This window comes from Zingiber officinale, chromosome 2A (assembly GCF_018446385.1).
Source record: "Zingiber officinale cultivar Zhangliang chromosome 2A, Zo_v1.1, whole genome shotgun sequence".
Lineage (NCBI taxonomy): Eukaryota > Viridiplantae > Streptophyta > Magnoliopsida > Zingiberales > Zingiberaceae > Zingiber > Zingiber officinale.
The window spans coordinates 165,654,440-165,675,791 of NC_055988.1; the positions used below are offsets into that span (position 1 = coordinate 165,654,440).

Below are 21,352 nucleotides of genomic sequence, written 5' to 3' on the forward strand. Positions count from 1 at the left end.
GTTTTTGAAATTGACTGAAATGGAATTTCAACTTTTTCAGAGCTTCAATCGATCACCCGATCGATTGAAGGGTCTCAATTGATCGGACGATCGATTGTGAGCAAGCTTCTCGCGAACAGAAGCTTCCTGGATCAATCCACCGATCAATCCAGCCCTCCTGAATCGATCAGTGGATCGATTCAAGCTGGTTCAATCGATTGGGACCCAACTCCAATCGATTGAGGAAGCTGATTTTGGCTAGGAAAGCCTGATTTCAGCATTCCAAACCAAGTTTAGTCTAGGAAACCATTCCTAACACCTCAAAATATATTTGTATACATAAAAAGGGTGTTTTCATGTTGAAAACAAGGATGGATTGGTTGAGGAAGATTAAATTTAAGTTTAGGTTGATGTTTGGTTTCAATATTAAATTTTTGAACCTCAAACTTCTAAATTTGAGTTTCCTAAAGGTTTAGGGATTCCAAATCATTGTTGGTGCAATGATAGAAGTTCACGATCATGTCTTTAGGGGGAGTTACTCTTTAAGGACATGAAAATTATTTTTCATACACCTTGGAAGGTGATTAACCTTCTTTAGTAAAAACGCTCAAGGTTGAGCATTTGTTTACAATGGAGAGTGGATATCTTCATTGTTTAAGTTAAAAATGTTCAAGGATAGACATTTGTCTACATCGGGGAAGAATGTAGGGTTAAAGGAAAATGAAAGGTATGGGACTTTCATTATCGGGTTGATCACAACGAGTGAACTTGTGAACAACGTTGAGTAACTCTTCAGGGGGAGAATTTGTTTTGATGTGTGCCAATAGGGGGAGAAATGTAGGGTTTAAGTTAGGATTTCATTATCTAAGAGGGAGTTTGCCCTCTTAGGAGGAGAATGAATGGTTTAACTTATGCCTTCATTACCTAGTGGCATGAAGGAGGTTTAGGCTATGAGATTAGCCTAACTTGAAGAAGGTATTGTCAAACATCAAAAAGGGGGAGATTGTTAAGAGATTGTTGGTGCAATATTCCCCAGGTCAAGGTTGACCTAGTTTGACTGAGCTTGAATTGGGTCAAGCTCGAGTCTTAATGTTTATGTTTTGATGGTTTGACAATACATATAGACAACACATGGAGATTGCAGGTGCAATTGTTCATGTGTGGAGATTGTGATGGAGAGTCAAGTAGGTCAAGGTTGACCGGATACTTGACTGGAAAATCCTGGTGACTGAAGTCAGGTGAAAGTCTTAACTTGGAGGTTAGGCAAAGGAAGTCCTGGTGAGTGAAGTTAGGCAGAAGAAAATCCTGGTGAGTGAAGTCAGGTGAAAGACCTAGTGAGTGAAGCTAGGTAGTGAGGAAATCCTAGTGAGTGAAGCTAGGTGAAAGTCCTAGTGAGTGAAGCCAGGCAGAAGGAAGTCCTAGTGAGTGAAGCTAGGCAGAAGGGAAGTCCAGGTGAGTGAAGCCAGACAGAAGAAAAGTCCTGGTGAGTGAAGCCAGGCAGATGAGAAGTCCTAGTGAGTGAAGTTAGGCAGAAGGGAAGTCCTGGTGAGTGAAGCCAGGCACGAGAAAATCCAGATAGGTTAAGGTTGACTAGACATCTGGTGAAAGTCCAAGTAGGTCAAAGGGATTGACCGGATACTTGATACAAGGAAGAAAAGTCCAAGTGGGTCAAAGGGATTGACCGACACTTTGTGAGGGAGTCCTAGCAGGCCAAGGGTGGTCGGATGCTAGACACATGTACCAACAGGTCAAGGGTTGACCGGATGTTGGTTTAGGGGGTTTTGGACTTGGTTTTAGGGCAAAAACCAAAGGTTGGATCGATTAACCGATCGATCGGATGAGTCCCCATGACAGGGATCCTCCCAATCGATCAGTGGATCGATTGGGGAGGAATGTCACACGAATAGAACCTCTCTGGATCGATCAGCCGATCGATCCAGAGGCTCCAATCGATCAGTGGATCGATTAGAGAGAGCTGTTTTCGCGCGATAAGCTCTGGATCGATCGGTCGATCGATCCAAACGTTTTCCCGAGAGTACAGAGGCACTCTAGATCGATTAGTCAATCGATCCAAAGCCTCCCCGATCGATTAGGAGCAATCCAATCGATCGGGATCCAACCGTTGGCGTCGTATTTAGCTGCAGGCGAGCGTTTCCTTCAGCAGAACTTCGAGATTTCATTTTTAGATCTTCACAACAACTCCACAGCCTCTCCACAAAGTTCAGATCGCCAGTTCGTGAAGGTTCTTGGAGATTTTTCCAAGTTAAGAGGTGGATCTACAGCTGAAGAAGAAAGTTAGGTTTAGGGTTTCCTTATGCAAACTTGTAAGCTTTTAGCTTGTATTTTGTTCCCTTTCCCTTTCTTCTTGTAGTGTGAACTTGTAAGGTTTCTCCACCTTTGGTAGTTACCATAAAGGAGTGTTTTCATAGTGGAGGGTGCGTGAGTGTGTGGATCCTTGGATTAGTCACCTCTTGTGAGGTGGATACCAAGTAAATCCTCTTGTTAGCGTTGTGTGTTTTGTTTCTTTGTATTTTCCGCTGCATATCTTGAAGAAACAAGCAACGAAGAGCACGATGAGCGCACCGAGCTATTCACCCCCCTAGCTACATAATCAGTCCCAACATATCCCCCAACGATCTGATCGAGCCAAAACTCGATCCTGGTCAAAAGGCTGGTCCGGGCGCCCCGGGCTGGTCCGGGCGCCCCGGACCAGTAAAGTCAACTCATGTTGACTTTTTCATCCGGGACCACTGCTCTGGTTTGGTTCGGCTCAGTACGGGTCTTCTACTCCGGATCCGTTCGCTTGGGTGATCTCTGCCATCTGGAAAAGGGCTCATCCGAACCCAAGTTCCGATCTTCTCGAGCAACCTTCCGCTCCGGCTTATCGTCCCTCAGAATCGCTGCGTGTTTCCTTCTCGTCCACCAGCGTACTCATCCGTAGTCTTCGTCCCTCGGTCGCACCCCGTGCCGACCTTCTCGCTAGCTGCGTCTCTTGCTCCCCGAGCAATCTTCCGCTCTGACTTTCGTCCCTTGGAACCACCGCACGCTTCCTTCTCGTCCACCGGGGTACTCTTCCGCAGCACCTCGTCCGTCAGACGCACCGCGTGACGTCCTTCTAGCTAGTTGCGTCTTCCGCTCGAGTATCTGTGCGCCTAAGCTCCTGCACACTTAGACACAAGGTTAAAACAACACAGGACCTAACTTAACTTGTTGATCACACCAAAACAACCTTGGGGTTCCAACAAATGCGACGTCGAACGGTTTAAATTCCACGGCTGGATCTGCCTCTTGGATTTTACGCTCTAGATCTGACGGTTCTGCTCGCCCGAGCCGAGGGCTTATAACGTCGCAGCGCCCCCTACTTCTTTTACCTTCGTGTTCTGCTCCAGTGCTACAGTGATTCCTATGCGACCAGCGCTCCGACGGCTCCCCTTCCTCCTCCGCGACAACCTTTTCCACTCTTTCTGTAAGCTCCCCTCGATCCTTTGCCATTCTTTTAGATCCTTGCCTCTTTCCTATGTCTGTTGTGCTTCCGGTCCGTTTTTATTCCTATCGAAATCTCGTTTTCTTGTTTTCCGACGATGGCTAGCTCTTCTCGGCCTTCTGACCCCGCTCCTGGTCTCTAGTACAGTACCATGGAGACCAGATTTGATGCGGGCGATGCCGAGAACATTAGGAATATCTTTGAGATCCCCTATGACCACGAGATAATCTTGGCCTTCCCGTCCGATCGGCCAAATAACCCACCCACCGATACTATTTATCTTTTCCGAGATCAATTTGTAGTCGGCCTTCGATTCCCGATCCACCCGTTTATCATTGAAGTTTGCAACTATTTCCGCTTTCCCCTTCTGCAGCTCATCCCCAATTCTCTTCGTTTGCTGTGTGGCGTCGTTGTTTTGTTTAGGCTGCACGGCATTCCCCTAACCCCGCGCGCCTTCCATTATTCTTACTACCCCAAACAGTCTAAGCTGGGGGCTTTCCTCTTTCAGTCGCGAGTCGGGCTGGTCTTTTTTGACAAGATGCCCACTTCCAACAAGCATTGGAATGAGTATTTTTTTTCTTTTTACGTCTTCCCGAGCGGCCCTGTTTCCGAACGCACTGGCAGGTCGGCTTGCGCCCTCAGCCCGATCTGAATAAGTACAAGAGCCATCCGAACTATCTTCACGCAACAACCATGCTAGCTTCCAAAGATATGACATCCATAAGCTGCTGTTGGAAGGTGTCATGTATATCTTCGGCCTAAGTCCGATCCGATCCCACCTCCCGCGCGGCTTAGGTAAGAAACTTCTTAGGCTCTTTCCTTTGAGTCTAACTGATTTCTTTTTTTTTTTCTTTTGTAGCCCGAACCATGATGCGAGCACGGGTGGCCGGCTATAGCAAGCTGAAGGATGCCGAGGTCGAGGCGGTTGCTGCCAAGGAGTTGGCGAGCCTCGGCTTAGCGCCGATCGGTTCCCAGGATGGCACGGCTGCTGGGAGCGGGGAGACGCCTGCTGTGGGTGAGGGCACCTCCGACTAGACAGCCAGCATTGAAGTGGTTGGTGATCCACTCCCAACCCCCGAAGCACAGCCAACCGATCGAACCGGAGGCTCCGAGTCTTCCGATGGAGTGCCCCTCCTTAGGCGCAAGAGGCACCGTACGGACAACCCATCCCGCTCTGCCACCTCGGTCATGGGGGTCGTCGAACGGGTCGGCACCTCTTCTCCCACAACCCTTCCGGCCACAACGGACGCTACTTCATCTGACCAAACTCCATCATTGTCCGAGCTACCCCTGGAGGCCCTTCTCACCCAGTCGGTCGCCTCTTTGCCGTCGGCCCGAACCCATCAGAGACCACTGCTGTCCCAGATCGATCCTGCATCTGCTGCCGCTCCTTCCAGTCCAGTGGTCTCCTTCTTATTTTACCCAAGCGGCCGACGATCGGTGACAACGACCCTCAACCTTCCAATAGAGGACTACCTTGAGCAGTGCGCCCGTCCGACCATCCCCGAGCATAAGATTCTGATCCGCGGGCCACTTACCGGTATTTGGGAGGAAGCGAGGGCCTGAGTGGTGACAATGTCACCAGGGCCGCTCGACAACAACCACTTGCAGATGTCCATCGGGGTACGTATTTCATCAACAATTCACAATTTGCCTCCGACTAATGCTTAACATTTGTCATCTGCAATACTGGGTGGAGAGCGTGACTATGTGCTAGCGACTCGCTCTTGTGGAGGAAGAGCTAAAGAAACTCAAAATCTCGGGCGGTGCCTCTTCCTCCCAGGGGCCATCGGTCGCCGAGTTAAAGGCCGATCTGGAGAAGGCCCAGAAGTTTCTTGAGGCCAACACTACAACAAAAACCTTCATAGACATCGGTTTTCAACCGGTGTCTATTTCATTTTCGACAGATGTCTATGAAGTCGATGTTAAAAGTCTACCATTTTAGACATCGGGTTAAAACCGGTGTAGTATCACTTAACGACACCGGTCTTCGAATCGGTTATTAACCGGTGTAGTATCACTTAACGACACCGTTTCATCAACGGTGTAAAACCGATGTAATATTGTATGTTAATAACACCAGTTCTGGCAGCGGTAAATGACCGATGTAATATTAGTTAATAACACCGGTTTTGCAGCGGTGGAAATCCATTCCAGCAGTCATGTAAATCTTCTCATCTGAGAAATCCATTCCCTCAGTATAAAGAGCAAAACAGTGAGTATGCAAGGATATGCACCTTATGTACGCTTTCTTGTCCAAGGCAATGATTACCAAATGGTCCAGGAGTCTGCGTGTTCCATCTCCTGTCCGAAAACTTTGAAAAAAAAAATCTATAATAGAACCAGGAGAAGCCCAGGCAGCATTCAAAGTTGTTAATATTAGTGTTTTGTTTTCCATAGCTGCTTCCTTTAGAACTTTCTCAAGCTTAACATCATTCTTTTCCTGCAAGCATATATATAATTCTCTATAAAGGAGGAAAATTCACAATTGTTTGCAGGTACAAGTTAAACGATATAAATTAGGTGGGGGGGGATGACTTATTATATTGCATAAAATAGCATAAATCAAGTGATTTACTGATAGCTTAAGCTCATGGGGCAGATAATCATCCAATCGGATTTAACATTGTATTAAGCAGAAGAAACAAAATCAGTCCAGGTACTAGGCTTGTCTACAAATTCAACTTCGCCAAAATGAAGTGTGTTGAGAATATAGCATTCAGAATTCAACATCAAAGGAATGGTAGCTAGAGAGTATCCTAGAAAGTCACAAGGCATAAAAATTTTGAAAACAGTTATAACTTTTCAATAGTTTAGAAACATTATAGATTAAACCCTATTATGTCTAATTGAAACAAGTTGATCGGGAAGGTTAAAATAAGTTAATCAGCTTTTCATATATGTTGGATTTACTATAAAAAACTGCTGCATTATGCAGAAAAGACATTCAATCGCACTTTACAGTATCTTAAAGTTTTTCAAGAAGAACAAAATACTCTACAAAAGACTATTGTATACTTCATAAGTAACTCATATCATACACATACTAAGTGCATAATGAAAGTTGTTAAATTGTAGTTAGTCCAACAAAAATGGCTTCATAATTAGCATCAAGAAGTTCACCAAAACACAAATGATTAGGAAGACTAGCATATGAGGAATAGATTTAAATCATGAAACTTCTTACACAGAAGGTACATGCTGGTCCAACAAAGTTGTACACAATTTAGTTGTTAAAATAAGTGAGATGAAACGTAAAGTAAAAAAACAGTTATGTGCAGAAATACATGTAATAATAAAATCACTGCATAATTGAACATGCCCAAGATACACAGGATCATGACTCACTAAAACGTTGATGTTGTTGCTCAAATGTTATAACATCGACATCTTGGATCACCATGTTAACAATCAGCAACAACTCCTTGAGCTTCTCCATCTTCTCTTCAATATCAGTTATTTCCTTAACGTTCTTGTTGCGTCGGATGAGAATTGCCACCTTCTCGCCCATGATGCGAGCCATAGCAGTTACCAAAGCTGATTCCATAGCTGTCTGAACCTGGAAGAAACAAAGATTCAGAAGCTCTTCTTCTTCCTTGTGCCTGAAAGAGTCTTTTTAAGAATGTAAAAGAGGCACTAATTTGAACAAAGACTGTAACATTTATAATATGCATTTTCATATACATTAAAGAAAGTCTCTTATACATACGATCATAGAGTTATATATTTTGGTCAACTTCTTCTATGACCACAGTTCTTCTTCCATGTGGTGGATATCTACAAGTCGAGAAGAATGAATAACGCACGCCATGTTATATGAAGCCAGTGTGATAACTTTGACAGACACAACTTAACTTTTCATCAAAAGGAGAACATATTTTGAATTCAAATGAGAGCAATTGTCCGCATACCTTGCCAGAAAAATGTCAGTGCGGCCATCGTAGCTAACTTCAACATCATAACATGAGAGCATAAATCCTAAATGCCCATGCTGCAAAACAACATTATGAGCCTTAGCAATCCAATGAGGCAAAAAGGGGAAGAATCCATCGACTAAATGAACAATCCATCCGATTTAACTGAAGAGCAAATCAAAGTTATCGACGAGTGTGGAATTTTGACAAACACAACATGTGCAAAACATATGATAATGATGATACACACAAGGCAGAGTAACAATCTTAAAGATATGTGCAGAACTCGAGTCATATCAAGATCAAAACAAACGAATATATACAAAACAAACTTACAAATGATTGTCGTCAGGATCCCGATATATGGCGGTGCATTCCTCATTACAATGTGTGCACCAACCCATTGCTTGTTTCTATAATAAAATAAACAAGATCTCTGAATCCATTATTTTACAAATAACAAAAGGTGCACGAACAGAGAAATAGCAGATGACGCAGAGAAATGGCAGATCAACACAATGAAATCACGAAGAGATTAGGGTTCTTACCATAGAATCACAGATCGCGCAGAGAAATTGCAGACCAACCACGTACAGATTAGGGTTCTTACCAGAGAAATCGCATATCACAGAGAGAAATCGCAGATCAAACGCAGATAAACCAGGAACAGATTAGGGTTCTTACTAGAGAAATCGAAGAGACACGCAGAGAAATCACAAATCAAACACAGATCAACACGATGAAACCACGAACAAATTAGGGTTATTACCAGAGCAATCACAGATCAAACGCAGATCAACCACAAACATATTAGGGTTCTTACTAGAGAAATCGCAGATCACGCAAAGAAATCGCACACAATGAAACCTGAACATATTAGGGATCTTACAAGAGAAATCACAGATCGTGCAGATAAATTGAAGATCACGCAGAGAAATCGAAGATCAACCACGAACAGATTAGATTCTTACAGAGAAATCGCAAATCACACAGAGAAAACGCAGATCTTACCAGAGAAGTCGCAGATCACGAAGAGAAATAACAGATCAACCATGAACAGCTAAGGGTTCTTACCAGAGAAATCACAGAAATCGCAGATCAAACACAGATTAACACGATGAAACCACGAAAAGATTAGGGTTCTTACCCAAAAAATCGCTGAGAAATCGCAGATCAACCACGGTGAGCTCACGAATCGCAGATCAAGCGGAGATATAACAGATCAACACGATGAAACCAGATTAGGATTCTTACCGGAAAAATCGTAGATCAACCACGAATAGATTACGCAAAGAAATGTAGATCAACCACTAACAGATTATAGGCTTCTTACTAGAGAAATCGCAGATCAACCACTAACAGATTATAGGATTCTTACTAGAGAAATCACAGATCAAACAAACCATGAGCAGATTAGGGTTCTTACCAGAAAAATCGCAGAGAAATCGAAGATCAAACGCAGATCAACACGATGAAACCGAGTGAGTGAAACGCAGATCAAAACGATAACGGGGCAATTTGTAAGTTTGTTTCTTCTCGTCATATCAAGGAAGTCGATAATGGGAGGAAAACAAAACGACAATTTTCTCACCATGGAACTCGAATCAAACCGAGTGAGAGGCGAAAACAAGATCAGAAATAAACCTTAACAAGAAAATAAGAAGAAGAAAGAACAGACGTCGCCTGGAACGCGGAGGTTTAGGTTTAGGTTTAGGGTGAGAGAAGGGGCGCGATATTGGTTTAGGTTTGGAGGGAACTTTGTAAAGTGTTGTAATTTTGGCTGGTGGAAAAATTAAATTTTTTTTTTGGTTCATTAACATCGGGTTTTAAAAACCGCTGTTAAAACCGATGTCTATTAACAAAAAAAAAGGATCTCATAGACATCGGCTAAAAAACCGATGTCTATGAGCGAAAATCTGCGCTGAAGAACCAGAAGGAAGAGAAGAGCTATTGCCGATCTGGAGCTGAAGAACCAGAAGGCTCGGCAGCTATCCCAGAAGCTTAAAGAAGCCGAGGATTACCTGGTTACTGAGCGGGACTGCCGCTCAGCTGGAGAAGCTGCTCTGAAGGGGCAGCTTAAGGAGGCTGAGGACGCTCTGAAGGCCTCCGGCTCAACTCTAGTGACCTACCAGGAAGCCGAGCCGACTAGGTTTGAGACTATGAAGCAAGTGTACCTTTGCTCGGACCAGTTTACCGACAAGGTGGTCCAGCGGATCGTCCGCGTCTTCGAGCTGGAGATCGACGGGACACTCCAGCAACTTAAGGAGGACGACCACCTTCCTCCCGAGATGACGGACAACATTGTCAGTCATACCAAACTGAACGATTCGATGCCTGACGATGTTATATAGAGTGAGGTCGAGCATCTGTCTTGTTGAAGTCTTTTTTAAGTCTCCTTGTACTTTCGCCAATCAACGATCTTTCCTTTTGATTAATGAAGTCATCTGCCCGCTCGGCGGGCTTTCTCTTAAAAATGTCTTGTTTGTTTATATGTCTTCCCATTCCGCTATAGTCATCGTCTATCTACGATTTATCTCCTCTTGGTTTTAAGGTCACCGCTCGACCATCGATGGAGACAGAGGTTTAACGTCGTCGTTCGATGATTTGATGAAGTCGTGGGTTTAAAGTTGTCGCTCGACCGTCGATGGAGACAGGGGTTTAACGTCGTCGATCGACGATTTGACGAAGTCGTGGGTTTAAGGTCGCCGCTCGATCGTCGATGGAGACAGGGGTTTAACGTCGCCGCTTGACGATTTGACGAAGTCGTGGGTTTAAGGTCGTCGCTCGACCGTCGATGGAGACAGAGGTTTAACGTCCCCACTCGTCGATTTGACGAAGTTGTTGGTTTAAGGTCACCGCTCGACCGTCGATGGAGACAGGGGTTTAACGTCGTCGCTCGATGATTTGACGAAGACTTCGATCTAAGATCGTCGCTCGACTGTCAATAGAGACAAGGGTTTAACGTTGCTGCTCACGATTCGATGAAGACTTAGGTTTAAGGTCGCCGCTTAACCGTCGATGGAGACAGGGGTTTAACGTCATCGCTCGACGATTCGACGAAGACTTGGGTTTAAGGTCGCCGCTCAACCGTCGATGGAGATAGGGGTTTAACGTCGCTGCTCGACGATTCAACAAATACTGGGGTTTAACGTCATCGCTCGACGATTTGACAGTGATCCCACGTTTGACGTCGCCGCTCGATGGTTTGTTTGGTCGTTCAACACAGAGCTCGGAATTTGAGTCTTTTATTTCTGCCCTGCATACAGGGAGCACAAGGATATAAAGATACATTGATTATTATATTGGCTCACCTCTCACCTGGCTCTGTAAGGCTGGAGATAGTTTGCGCTCCACGGTCACTCCAGTCAATACCCGTCCTCATCCTCCAAGTAATAGGCGCCCGAACAGAGCCTCTCCGCGACCTTGAAGGGTCCAGCCCACTGGGCTTCTACCTTGGTGACATCGCCGACCGACTTTACTTTCTTTCATACCAAATCGCCGACCTGGAACAATATAGGGATCAACCTCCGATTGTAGTTCTGCTTCATCTTTTGATAGTGGGCCATCAGCCAGACAACGACTTTAGCACGTCATTCATCTACTAAGTCTAGCTCCATTAACTTCTGCTCGGCATTATCTTCATCATAATGTTGTAGCCGATTGGACTCAACTCCAACTTCGACGGGAGCGACTACTTCACCTTCATATACCAGGTGGAAAAGAGTTGCCCCGATTCCCTCCTTGGGTGTCGTGCGGATTGCCCATAGCACGCGGGGCAGCTCATCTATCCAACTTTCTCCAACGTGGTCGAGGCGAGCGCATAGGATTCTAAGAATTTCGCGGTTGGCAAATTCCGCTTGTCCGTTGCTTTGCAGATAGGCCACTAAGGTGAAGGCTTGCTGAATGTCATATCCTCCGCACCATTCTTTAAGTCTCTGACCAACAAACTGCCTTCCGTTATCAGAGACGAGCTGACGGGGGATGTCGAACCGGCAGATGATGTGCTATCAGATGAACTTCATGACCATCTGCTCAGTTATTCTTGTCAGCGACTCAGCCTCTACCTATTTGGAGAAATAATCCACTACGATGAGCAAGAATTTCCGCTGACCTATTGCCATGGGGAATGCCCCAACAATATCCATGCCCCACTGGTCAAACGGGCAAGAGACCGTGGACGTCTTTATCTCCTCGATCGGCCAGTGCGAGAGGTTATGATACTTCTGGAATGACAGACAGGTGGCCACTGTCCAGGCGACATCCTCCTAGAGGGTCGGCCAGAAATATCCGGCCAACAGGATCTTCCTTGCTAATGAGCGTCCGCCCGTATGTCCCCCGCAGGTCCCTTGATGTACCTCCCGCAGTATGTAATCAGCGTCCTCCGATCCGACACATTTATGTTGGTGCGGGAAGCATCCGACGATCGAACCTGAGTTTTGATAATGGCAAAGGATTCAAAGTTAAGGGTTGTTGTTTTCTAATATGTTGAACAAGTTTGCAGGAAAGTCCTAAGTGGTACTTAGGCATAAGTCCTAGCTGCGGTTAGGCAAATGGAAAACCCTAGGGGGTGGTAACCCTAGGTCCTAGGGGGTGGTAACCCTAGGTAGAGGAAAACCCTAGGGGGTGGTAACCCTAGGTCATAGAGGGTGGTAACCCTATGCGGAAAGTCGTGGCAGGTCGATGGCTTCAGGCAAAAGTCCTAGGGGGTGGTAACCCTAGGTGGAAAGTCCTGGTGTCGCGAACCAGGTGAAAGACTGGACTAGCCGGGAAGCGGATGTCCAGCAGAAAGTCCGGAAGCGTCGAGTGCTGAGCAAAAGTCCAGTCGATCTGGAGGATCGCACTGGCAACAGGTAAATCTCCTGAGTGGAGTAGGTGAGGACGTGTTCCCCGTAGAGGGAACAGTAGGCGTCGGGTCGACCTAGGGTTTCCGGGGGGAAACTTGAAGTCAGACCCGGACAGTTCGAATGCTGTCAAAACTTTCATTATTCATTATGTTTCTGTGCTAACTTTGTTTTGCAGGGTATGTGTTTGGGACTAACACATTTTGCAGGAACAAAGGAGCAAGTTACAACTCGGATGAACAGTGTCCGAGGCTTGGAGGCGCCTCAGGTGCGAACCAGGAAAAGCCAGCGCAGAAGGTTGGAGGCGCCTTAGATGAAGTTCAAGGCGCCTTGGGTCGAAGGTTGAAGGCGCCTTGGGTAGGCTGAAGGCGCCTTGAACTGGATGAAGTTCGACCAAGTCTGTGCTGATCTTCGCGGGTGACTCGGCCTGTTTAAGGCGCCTTGAAGGGCTTCAAGGCGCCTTGAACACCCTTTATAAGGGGTCTCGAGCAGCAGCACCACAACAACGAACTCCAACCAATCCTTACGCTACAAGCTGCTCTAGAAACACCCAGAAGTGCTGTTACAAGTCCCCGACAACCCGGAGCTTCAGATTCTGCTACTTTATTGTTGTCGGTATAATTTGTTTTAGTTCTTTCAATTGTAATATCTTATTGTACATTTTACGAGCTTATAGTTGTTGCCCACGGAAAGCGATCAAGGATCGCGGGCCTTCGAGTAGGAGTCGCCTTAGGCTCCGAACGAAGTAAAACTTCTTGTGTCCCTCTGTGATTGCATTCGTTATTTCCGTTGCGTATATTTACTTTGATAGTTCTTCGATTTAACCGAACAATTTAGCCACGAGTGCTATTCACCCCCCCTCTAGCACGTCTCGATCCAACAATTGGTATCAGAGCGGGGTCGTCTTGAATCAGTGCAACCACTATTCAAGACAATTTTCTTTTCGTGGTTTTATTCGGAGTCAATTAGAATTTAGCCTCATAGCTATATTCTAATTTCTTTTTACGAATCGATTTTTTGCCCGAAGTTGGTGCAACACCACTCGAGCTCGTAATTATTACTATTCTCTTCCCACACTACTAATCCAAGACTCAGTCTTGGAATAGATCTTGTTGTTTTTTGTTCTTTTAGATCTAAATGGCCCAACAAGAAGGATATAGCACCGTTCGCCCCCCACTATTTTCCGGAGAAGACTTCGGATATTGGAAGGGGCGAATGGAAATATATCTAAAGATCCAGTTCGACACCTGGATGATCGTCAGAACAGGACTACAACTACCAACTGGTACCGATGGTAAGCCTACATCCTGTGAAAACTGGGAGCCCGCATTTATCAAGAAGGTGGAAGCCGACGCCAAAGCCACCTGCACCATCCAATGCGGTCTGACCAAAGAAGAGCTCAACAGAGTCGGTCCATTCTCCTCCGCAAAGGAACTATGGGAGAAACTGATCGAACTACATGAGGGCACCTCAGAAACCAAGGTAAGTAAGCGTGATTTGTTATTAAATAAACTATACAATTTGAAAATGCAGGAAGGCGAGAGGGCAAGCTCTTTGCACGCCCGAATTCAAGATATCCTGAATTCTCTACATGGAATCGGGCAGAAGGTAGAAAACAGAGATATAATAAGGTATGCCCTTAACTCATTCCCTAGGAGTACACTATGGGCATCAATGGTAGATGCCTATAAAGTCTCTAAGGATTTGTCTTCCTTAAAATTAGATGAATTGTTTAGTGAATTCGAACTCCATGAACAGACTAATGCACGGCCATTCGAGAAAGGGATTGCTTTGGTTGCAGGAACGAGTCGAACACGGGAATCAAGAGGACGGCGAAAAGTTGAATCGGAATCAGAAGACGAATCCGATTCAGAAGATTCAGAAGATGAACTGGCCGGCGAATTTGTGAATCTTGTAAAGAAACTCTACAAGAAGAAGAAGGGATTCAACAAGAAAGATCTGAAGAAGGCAGTCCAATCCAAAGAGGCCCAATCAAAGACAAAATTTGAAGTCACATGTTACGGGTGCAACTGGAAGGGCCATATCAAGGCCAACTGCCTCAATCAAAAGGAAGCCAAGAAGCAAAGAAGAAAGAAGGCTCTAAAGGCAACCTGGGACGAATCTTCTTCGGAGGACGAAGACGACGAACTCAACCAAACAAGTTTACTCGCATTGATGGCCCGGGACCAGATCAGCGAATCCGAGAGCGAGTCAGAAGCCGACTCTGAGCAAAGCCACGGATCCGCATCCGTTTCCGAAGGACCAGACTCCGCTGTAAGTATTCCTAGACTCAATAATTTAGTCAATTATTTACTTCGCAAATTAGCTAAGTCAAATTTGAAAATTAAGTCACTTTTAAGAGAAATAACCACTCTTAAAGGAGTAACTAACTCAAAATCTTTAACTGAAGATTCAACTCAAGTACAACGACTTGAGAAAGAAAATTCAAATCTGAAAAATCAGTTAAACAAATTAAAAATTACTCTAGAAAAGTTCTCTCTGGGTTCCAAGAATTTGGATCTAATTCTTGGGACACAAAGAGCTGTCTATAATAGAACTGGGCTAGGATACAAAAGTAAAAAAGATATATAAATCCTATTTATCTTTAATAAATAAACAAAGTAGTAAATCAGTCCAAGCATGGGTCCCCAAGTCCAAATTGATCAATCAAGTTAGATTTGGTCAATACTGGGTCCCGAAGGATCAAATATACTACCTCGATAGACCACATCGAGGCCGTGATCCAGGGGGAGCAAAAAGAAAAACGATACTAAAAATAAATTAAATTTAAAATTCAAAATCTAAATTTAAAATTCGAAATTAAACTATAAATTCAAAAATTCAATTCAAAATTCGAAATTAAACTATAAATTCAAAAAGTCAATTCAAATTCGAAATTAAACTATAAATGAAATTCAAAATTCGAAATTAAACTATAAATTCAAAAATTCAATTCAAAATTTGAAATTAAATTATAAATTCAAAAATCAAAAATTCAAAATTAAATTATAAATTCAAAAATTAAATTCAAGAATTAAATGAAATTCAAAATTCGAAATTAAATAATTAAATCAAATTAAAAGGAAGGCTCCAGATTATCTGGCACCTCCGAACTTAATCTACCCGAAATGGGTAAACAAGAGTAGACTACCCGGCAGGGTAATTAAGGTTAGAAAAAAATGGGCTACGTTTAACTTGACCCACAGTACTGGTGAAGTTTTTGGATGATAGTACGTTAGGGAAGCTTGGGCATCGCATGTCTAGGAAGATATGGCTTCGACCTGGTGCATTTGGCCAAGTGAAACTGACCGAAGCTACCCTTAAATGGATCCTAACTAGTTAGACCAAGGTTTTGTACTAAGTTCAGTGGGTAGGACTATTTGGAAACTTCGAAGGCATGGTTACTTTAATGAGTTCCTTGTGACTCACCACAGCCCAGAAGTTTATCCAAAGAATGCTTACTTGTTGAACCCAAAGCTAAACCTGAAGCTAACACAAAGTTAAACCAGACCTTTAAATTCAACAATAAATCATCTCACATCAATTATAGGATTCCCTGATTGACAATTTAGATCGAGTGAGATGACTAAGAAATTAAAAGTAAAATTGAATTGAATTTAAATTAATCAAGTTAATTATCTTAAATTATCATCAAAGTAATTAACTCAAAATTTATTTCAAAATTATTTAAAAAATCTTTTTAAAATTAATTTCAAAATTATTTAAAAATCTTTTCAAAATTATTTAAAAATCTTTTCAAAATTAATTTCAAAATTATTTAAAAACCTTTTCAAAATTAATTTCAAAATTATTTAAAAAATCTTCTTAAAATTAATGTCAAAATTATTTAAAACTTAAAATGCAAAGTAATTTTTAGTTTATTTTAATTATCTTGAATACAATGGAATAGAAAACATAGTGTCTACTTCAATCACGCTATCTTTAATCCATTAAAAAGAAACCAATTAAACTACTTCATGTGTAGGAGTTGGATCAATGGATGTTGGATAGTGGATGCTCCAGACATATGACTGGAGATAAATTGAAGTTTTCAAAGCTCAAATTAAAAAATTTAGGATCAGTTGCATTCGGCAACAATGGTCAACTTAAAGTAATCGGAAGATGTAATATCGAACTCAGCTCCGAGTTTATTATTAGAAAAGTTCTGTTAGTTGATAATTTCAATTTCAACTTACTAAGTATAAGCCAATTATGTGATAGCGGATACTTAGTCACTTTTGACAAAACTAGGTGTCTAGTCAAAAATATTGAAAATCCTGAAATTACACTTAAGGGACTTAGGAAAAATAATATGTACTCAATTAATCTACCCACATCCTCAATAAAGTGTTTAATAACACAAGAAGAGGAGACTGACTTGTGGCACAGAAGACTGGGTCACACTCACACTAGACTCATTTCAAGAATGAGTCATAACAGTCTAGTTAGAGGTCTGCCCAAACTAAAATTCATTGAAACCTCAATCTGTAATGCTTGTCAGCAAGGAAAACAAACTAAGTCAACACACAAACCAACAAATCTAGAAAGAACCAACTCATTACTTGAGCTCCTTCACCTTGACCTATTTGATTCACATGGAGCCAAGTCATTAAGCAAGAACCAGTATTGCTTAGTAATAATTGATGACTATTCTAGGTTTACATGGGTAAGATTCCTAAAAACAAAAGATGAAACCTATGAAACATTTAGTAATTTTTGCAAATTAATAGAAAATGAAAAAGATACTAAAATTATAAGAATAAGAAGTGATCACGGGGGAGAATTTGAAAATCATAGATTTACTCAATTTTATAAAATAAATGGATATCTACATGAATTTTCATGTCCTAGAACCCCTCAGCAAAATGGCCTAGTGGAACGTAAAAATAGAACACTACAAGAAGCCGCCAGAACTATGTTAAATGAATATAATTTAAATCACCAATTTTGGGCTGAAGCCATAAATACTGCAAATCATATTCAAAACAGAATTTTAATCAATAAATATCACAAGAAAACTCCTTATGAACTATATTATCATAAAATTCCTAACTTAAACTATTTAAAAGTATTTGGTTGTAAAGTTCACATTTTAAATACTAAAGATTACTTAGGAAAATTTACACCCAAATCTAACCAAGGAATATTCTTAGGATACTCCTCTACCAGTAGAGCCTTTAGAGTATATAATCAAAATACCTTGAAAGTTGAAGAAACAACTAATGTGATATTTGATGAAGAAAATAATTTAACTAATGAAAATATTGACACTAATCCAAGAGCAGTAGACGATGATGAAATCCAACCTAATCTTAATGAGTCTGAAGAACAAGGTTCTGACTCACAGATAAGACCAACTAGAATAAGCACTTCTCACCCACCTGACCAAATTTTGGGTGACCCAAACCTTGGAGTCAGAACAAGATCATCCTATAGAAACCTTAGTCAGATCGCTCTAATTTCTAAAATTGAACCTAAAACTATAGAAGAAGCCCTACCTGATCCAGATTATAGCAATGCAGAAGAATTAGCCCAATTTGAGAGAAACCAAGTCTGGGACCTTGTACCTAAACCCATAGATAAATCAATAATAGACACCAAATGGGTTTTTAGAAATAAGTTGGATGATCAGGGTGATATCATAAGAAACAAAGCCAGACTAGTAGCCAAAGGGTTTAGTCAAGTTGAAGGATTAGACTACGATGAAACCTACGCACCAGTAGCTAGACTCGAATCCATTCAAATGCTATTAGCCTATGCAACAAATAAAGGGTTTAAATTATTCCAAATGGATGTTAAGTCAGCCTTTTTAAATGGTTTCATCAAAGAAGAGGTCTATGTAAGCCAACCCCCAGGATTTGAAGACTTAGATAATCCTAATCATGTATTTAAGTTAAAAAAAGGCCTTGTATGGACTTAAACAAGCCCCTAGGGCATGGTATGAACGGTTATCCAATCACCTTATATCCAAAGGCTTCAACCAAGGTCAAATAGATCCAACTCTATTTGTAAAAACTGTAGATAAAGACATCTTCATAGCCCAAATCTATGTTGATGATATAATTTTTGGATCTACTAACTCTAAATTTCTAAAAGAATTTGTTAGACTAATGGAAAATGAATTTGAAATGAGTATGGTTGGTGAACTTAATTTTTTCTTAGGCTTACAAATAAAACAAACTAAAGATGGAAGTTATGTTTATCAAACTAAATATGCTAAGGAGTTAATTAAAAAATTCTGTATGGAAAATTCAAAAATAATAAATACTCCAATGGCAACCAACATCAATATTGACTCTGACCCAGTTGGAAAACCAGTAGACCCAAAATATTATAGAAGTATAATAGGTAGTTTACTGTATCTAACTGCAAGCCGACCTGATATATTGTTTGCTGTAGGTATGTGCGCAAGATACCAATCCTGTGCAAAAGAGTCACACTTAACCTATGTTAAAAGAATACTTAGGTACATTAAAGGTACTCTAAATATAGGACTCTGGTACCCTAGAACTTGCACTCTTGACCTTCATGGCTATTCTGACTCAGATTACGCTGGATGCAAGTTAGATAGAAAAAGCACAAGTGGCAGTTGTCAATTTATAGGGCAATGCCTTGTAAGTTGGTTAAGTAGAAAGCAACATTGTGTTGCTTTATCTACCACTGAAGCTGAATATATAGCCTTAGGTGAATGCGCATCTCAATTGCTATGGATGATGCATACTCTTAAAGACTATCAACTAGAATATCATAAAACAAAATTTTCAATTGATAATATAAGTTCAATAAATCTAACAAAAAACTCAATTCATCACTCAAGGACTAAACATATAGAGGTGAAGCATCATTTTGTAAGGGACCATGTAGCTAAGGGTGATATTATACTCAACTATGTTGAGTCAAAATCAAACCTAGCTGACATTTTCACAAAACCCTTACCTGAACTTGAGTTCAGCTCTCTTAGAAGACAAATAGGTATGTGTTGGGTAGAATAAATACTATAACATTATATTCTTACATTTTTTTATAAATTCTAGGTAAAATCTTGATATTGTCAAAATCCCTACTTTTCTAGAATTTCAAAAATTGGACTTAGCCTACGATTTTCCCCTAGAAATCATGTTCCCCTAGGACTCAGCCAGAGCATCTCACAAACACCTAGGTTTACCTTGATTGTGTTTGTAAAACATAGAATGGCGTGAGATGCATAGGGTACAGCCTGGACTCAAGAATGCTTATATCTGTGCATCGATATGAGTCTGGGCGTTAAATATGCAATAAACACTAATCAAGTTAAGTTCTCCAGCTCTAGTCAAGTCTATCTGGACCAAAATAACTTAACTTGACTAACCAAGTGAAAGCTATTGTCCTGTAGACAATCAGCAAGTAACTCAAGGTTAGACAGTTGGCAAAGGATACTCAATCTTTTAGTTAAAAATGCCTATACTTTAGGGCTCTGATATCTGATCAACACCAATTACATTGCTATTCAACTTGACTCATGCTTGGACTTAAGGACCAACTGAATAAATAACCTAAATTAAAATTTTAGCTACTCTCTCTCTTCAACTTAAAAAATTAACAAGTTTTTTAATTAAGCTAAGTCACTTTTCACTTAAGCTACATTTTCAAAGTTCAATGTTTGCAAAAGGCTTAGCTAAGTGGTTCATAGAGCAACTTTCAAATTTTTTTCAAACTTAGCCAACCTTGAAACCTAACGTTATATATTATTGCTAAGATATTTTCTAGGTTACCTTTCAGATTGTTTTGCAAAATTTTAACTCAGTGCTTTCAAAATTTTAGGTGAAAAGTTATTTTTCAACTTAGCACTTATCCTGTTTTTTAGTCTAATTTATTTTTCAAAAAGAAAAATTGAAACTGGCTTATTTTTTTATAAAGGCAAAGGGGGAGAATAAGAAAATTCAAAAGTAAACTTTAAAAGTAAAAAGTAAAAATTTAAAAAGGAAACCCTGTATTAAGGGGGAGCTTCACAAAAGTTTAAGTGTTAGCTTAAGTTAGGCGTTGATTTGATTTTATATACTTAAGCTTGCTCACTTAAAACTTTTTAACATACTTATGCATTTTTACTTAACTTTGAATTTGGGTTGCCATAATCAAAAAGGGGGAGATATACCAAATAAGAAAATTCAAAAGTAAACTTTAAAAGTAAAAAGTAAAAATTTAAAAAGGAAACCCTGTATTAAGGGGGAGCTTCACAAAAGTTTAAGTGTTAGTTTAAGTTAGGCGTTGATTTGATTTTATATACTTAAGCTTGCTCACTTAAAACTTTTTAACATACTTATGCATTTTTACTTAACTTTGAATTTGGGTTGCCATAATCAAAAAGGGGGAGATTGTTGGTGCGGGAAGCATCCGACGATCAAACCTGAGTTTTGATAATGGCAAATGATTCAAAGTTAAGGGTTGTTATTTTCTAATATGTTGAACAAGTTTGCAGGAAAGTCCTAAGTGGTACTTAGGCATAAGTCCTAGCTGCGGTTAGGCAAATGGAAAACCCTAGGGGGTGGTAACCCTAGGTCCTAGGGGGTGGTAACCCTAGGTAGAGGAAAACCCTAGGGGGTGGTAACCCTAGGTCATAAGGGGTGGTAACCCTATGCGGAAAGTCGTGGCAGGTCGATGGCTTCAGGCAAAATTCCTAGGGGGTGGTAACCCTAGGTGGAAAGTCCTGGTGTCGCGAACCAGGTGAAAGACTGGACTAGCCGGGAAGCGGATGTCCAGCAGAAAGTCCGGAAGCGTCGAGTGCTGAGCAAAAGTCCAGTCGATCTAGAGGATCGCACTGGCAACAGGTAAATCTTCCCCGTAGAGGGAACAGTAGGCGTCGGGTCGACCTAGGGTTTCCGGGGGGAAACCTGAAGTCAGACCCGGACAGTTCGAATGCTGTCAAAACTTTCATTATTCATTATGTTTCTGTGCTAACTTTGTTTTACAGGGTATGTGTTTGGGACTAACACATTTTGCAGGAACAAAGGAGCAAGTTACAACTCGGATGAACAGTGTCCGAGGCGCCTCCATGGAGCTTGGAGGCGCCTCGGGTGCGAACCAGGAAAAGCCAGCGCAGAAGGTTGGAGGCGCCTTAGATAAAGTTCAAGGCGCCTTGGGTCGAAGGTTGAAGGCGC

The 21,352-nt window shown here is 41.7% G+C and overlaps 1 protein-coding gene across 1 annotated transcript; it reads right to left on the reverse strand.

The window, feature by feature from the left end:
* Window positions 1–10,967: 10,967 nt before the first annotated feature.
* Window positions 10,968–11,522, reverse strand: LOC122044216. Its single transcript, XM_042604742.1, has 2 exons — window positions 11,496–11,522; window positions 10,968–11,381 (listed from the first exon to the last, which is right to left on the reverse strand). The coding sequence occupies exons 1-2, from the start codon at window positions 11,520–11,522 to the stop codon at window positions 10,968–10,970; spliced, it is 441 nt and encodes a 146-aa protein (XP_042460676.1).
* Between the last annotated feature and the right edge of the window lie 9,830 nt (window positions 11,523–21,352).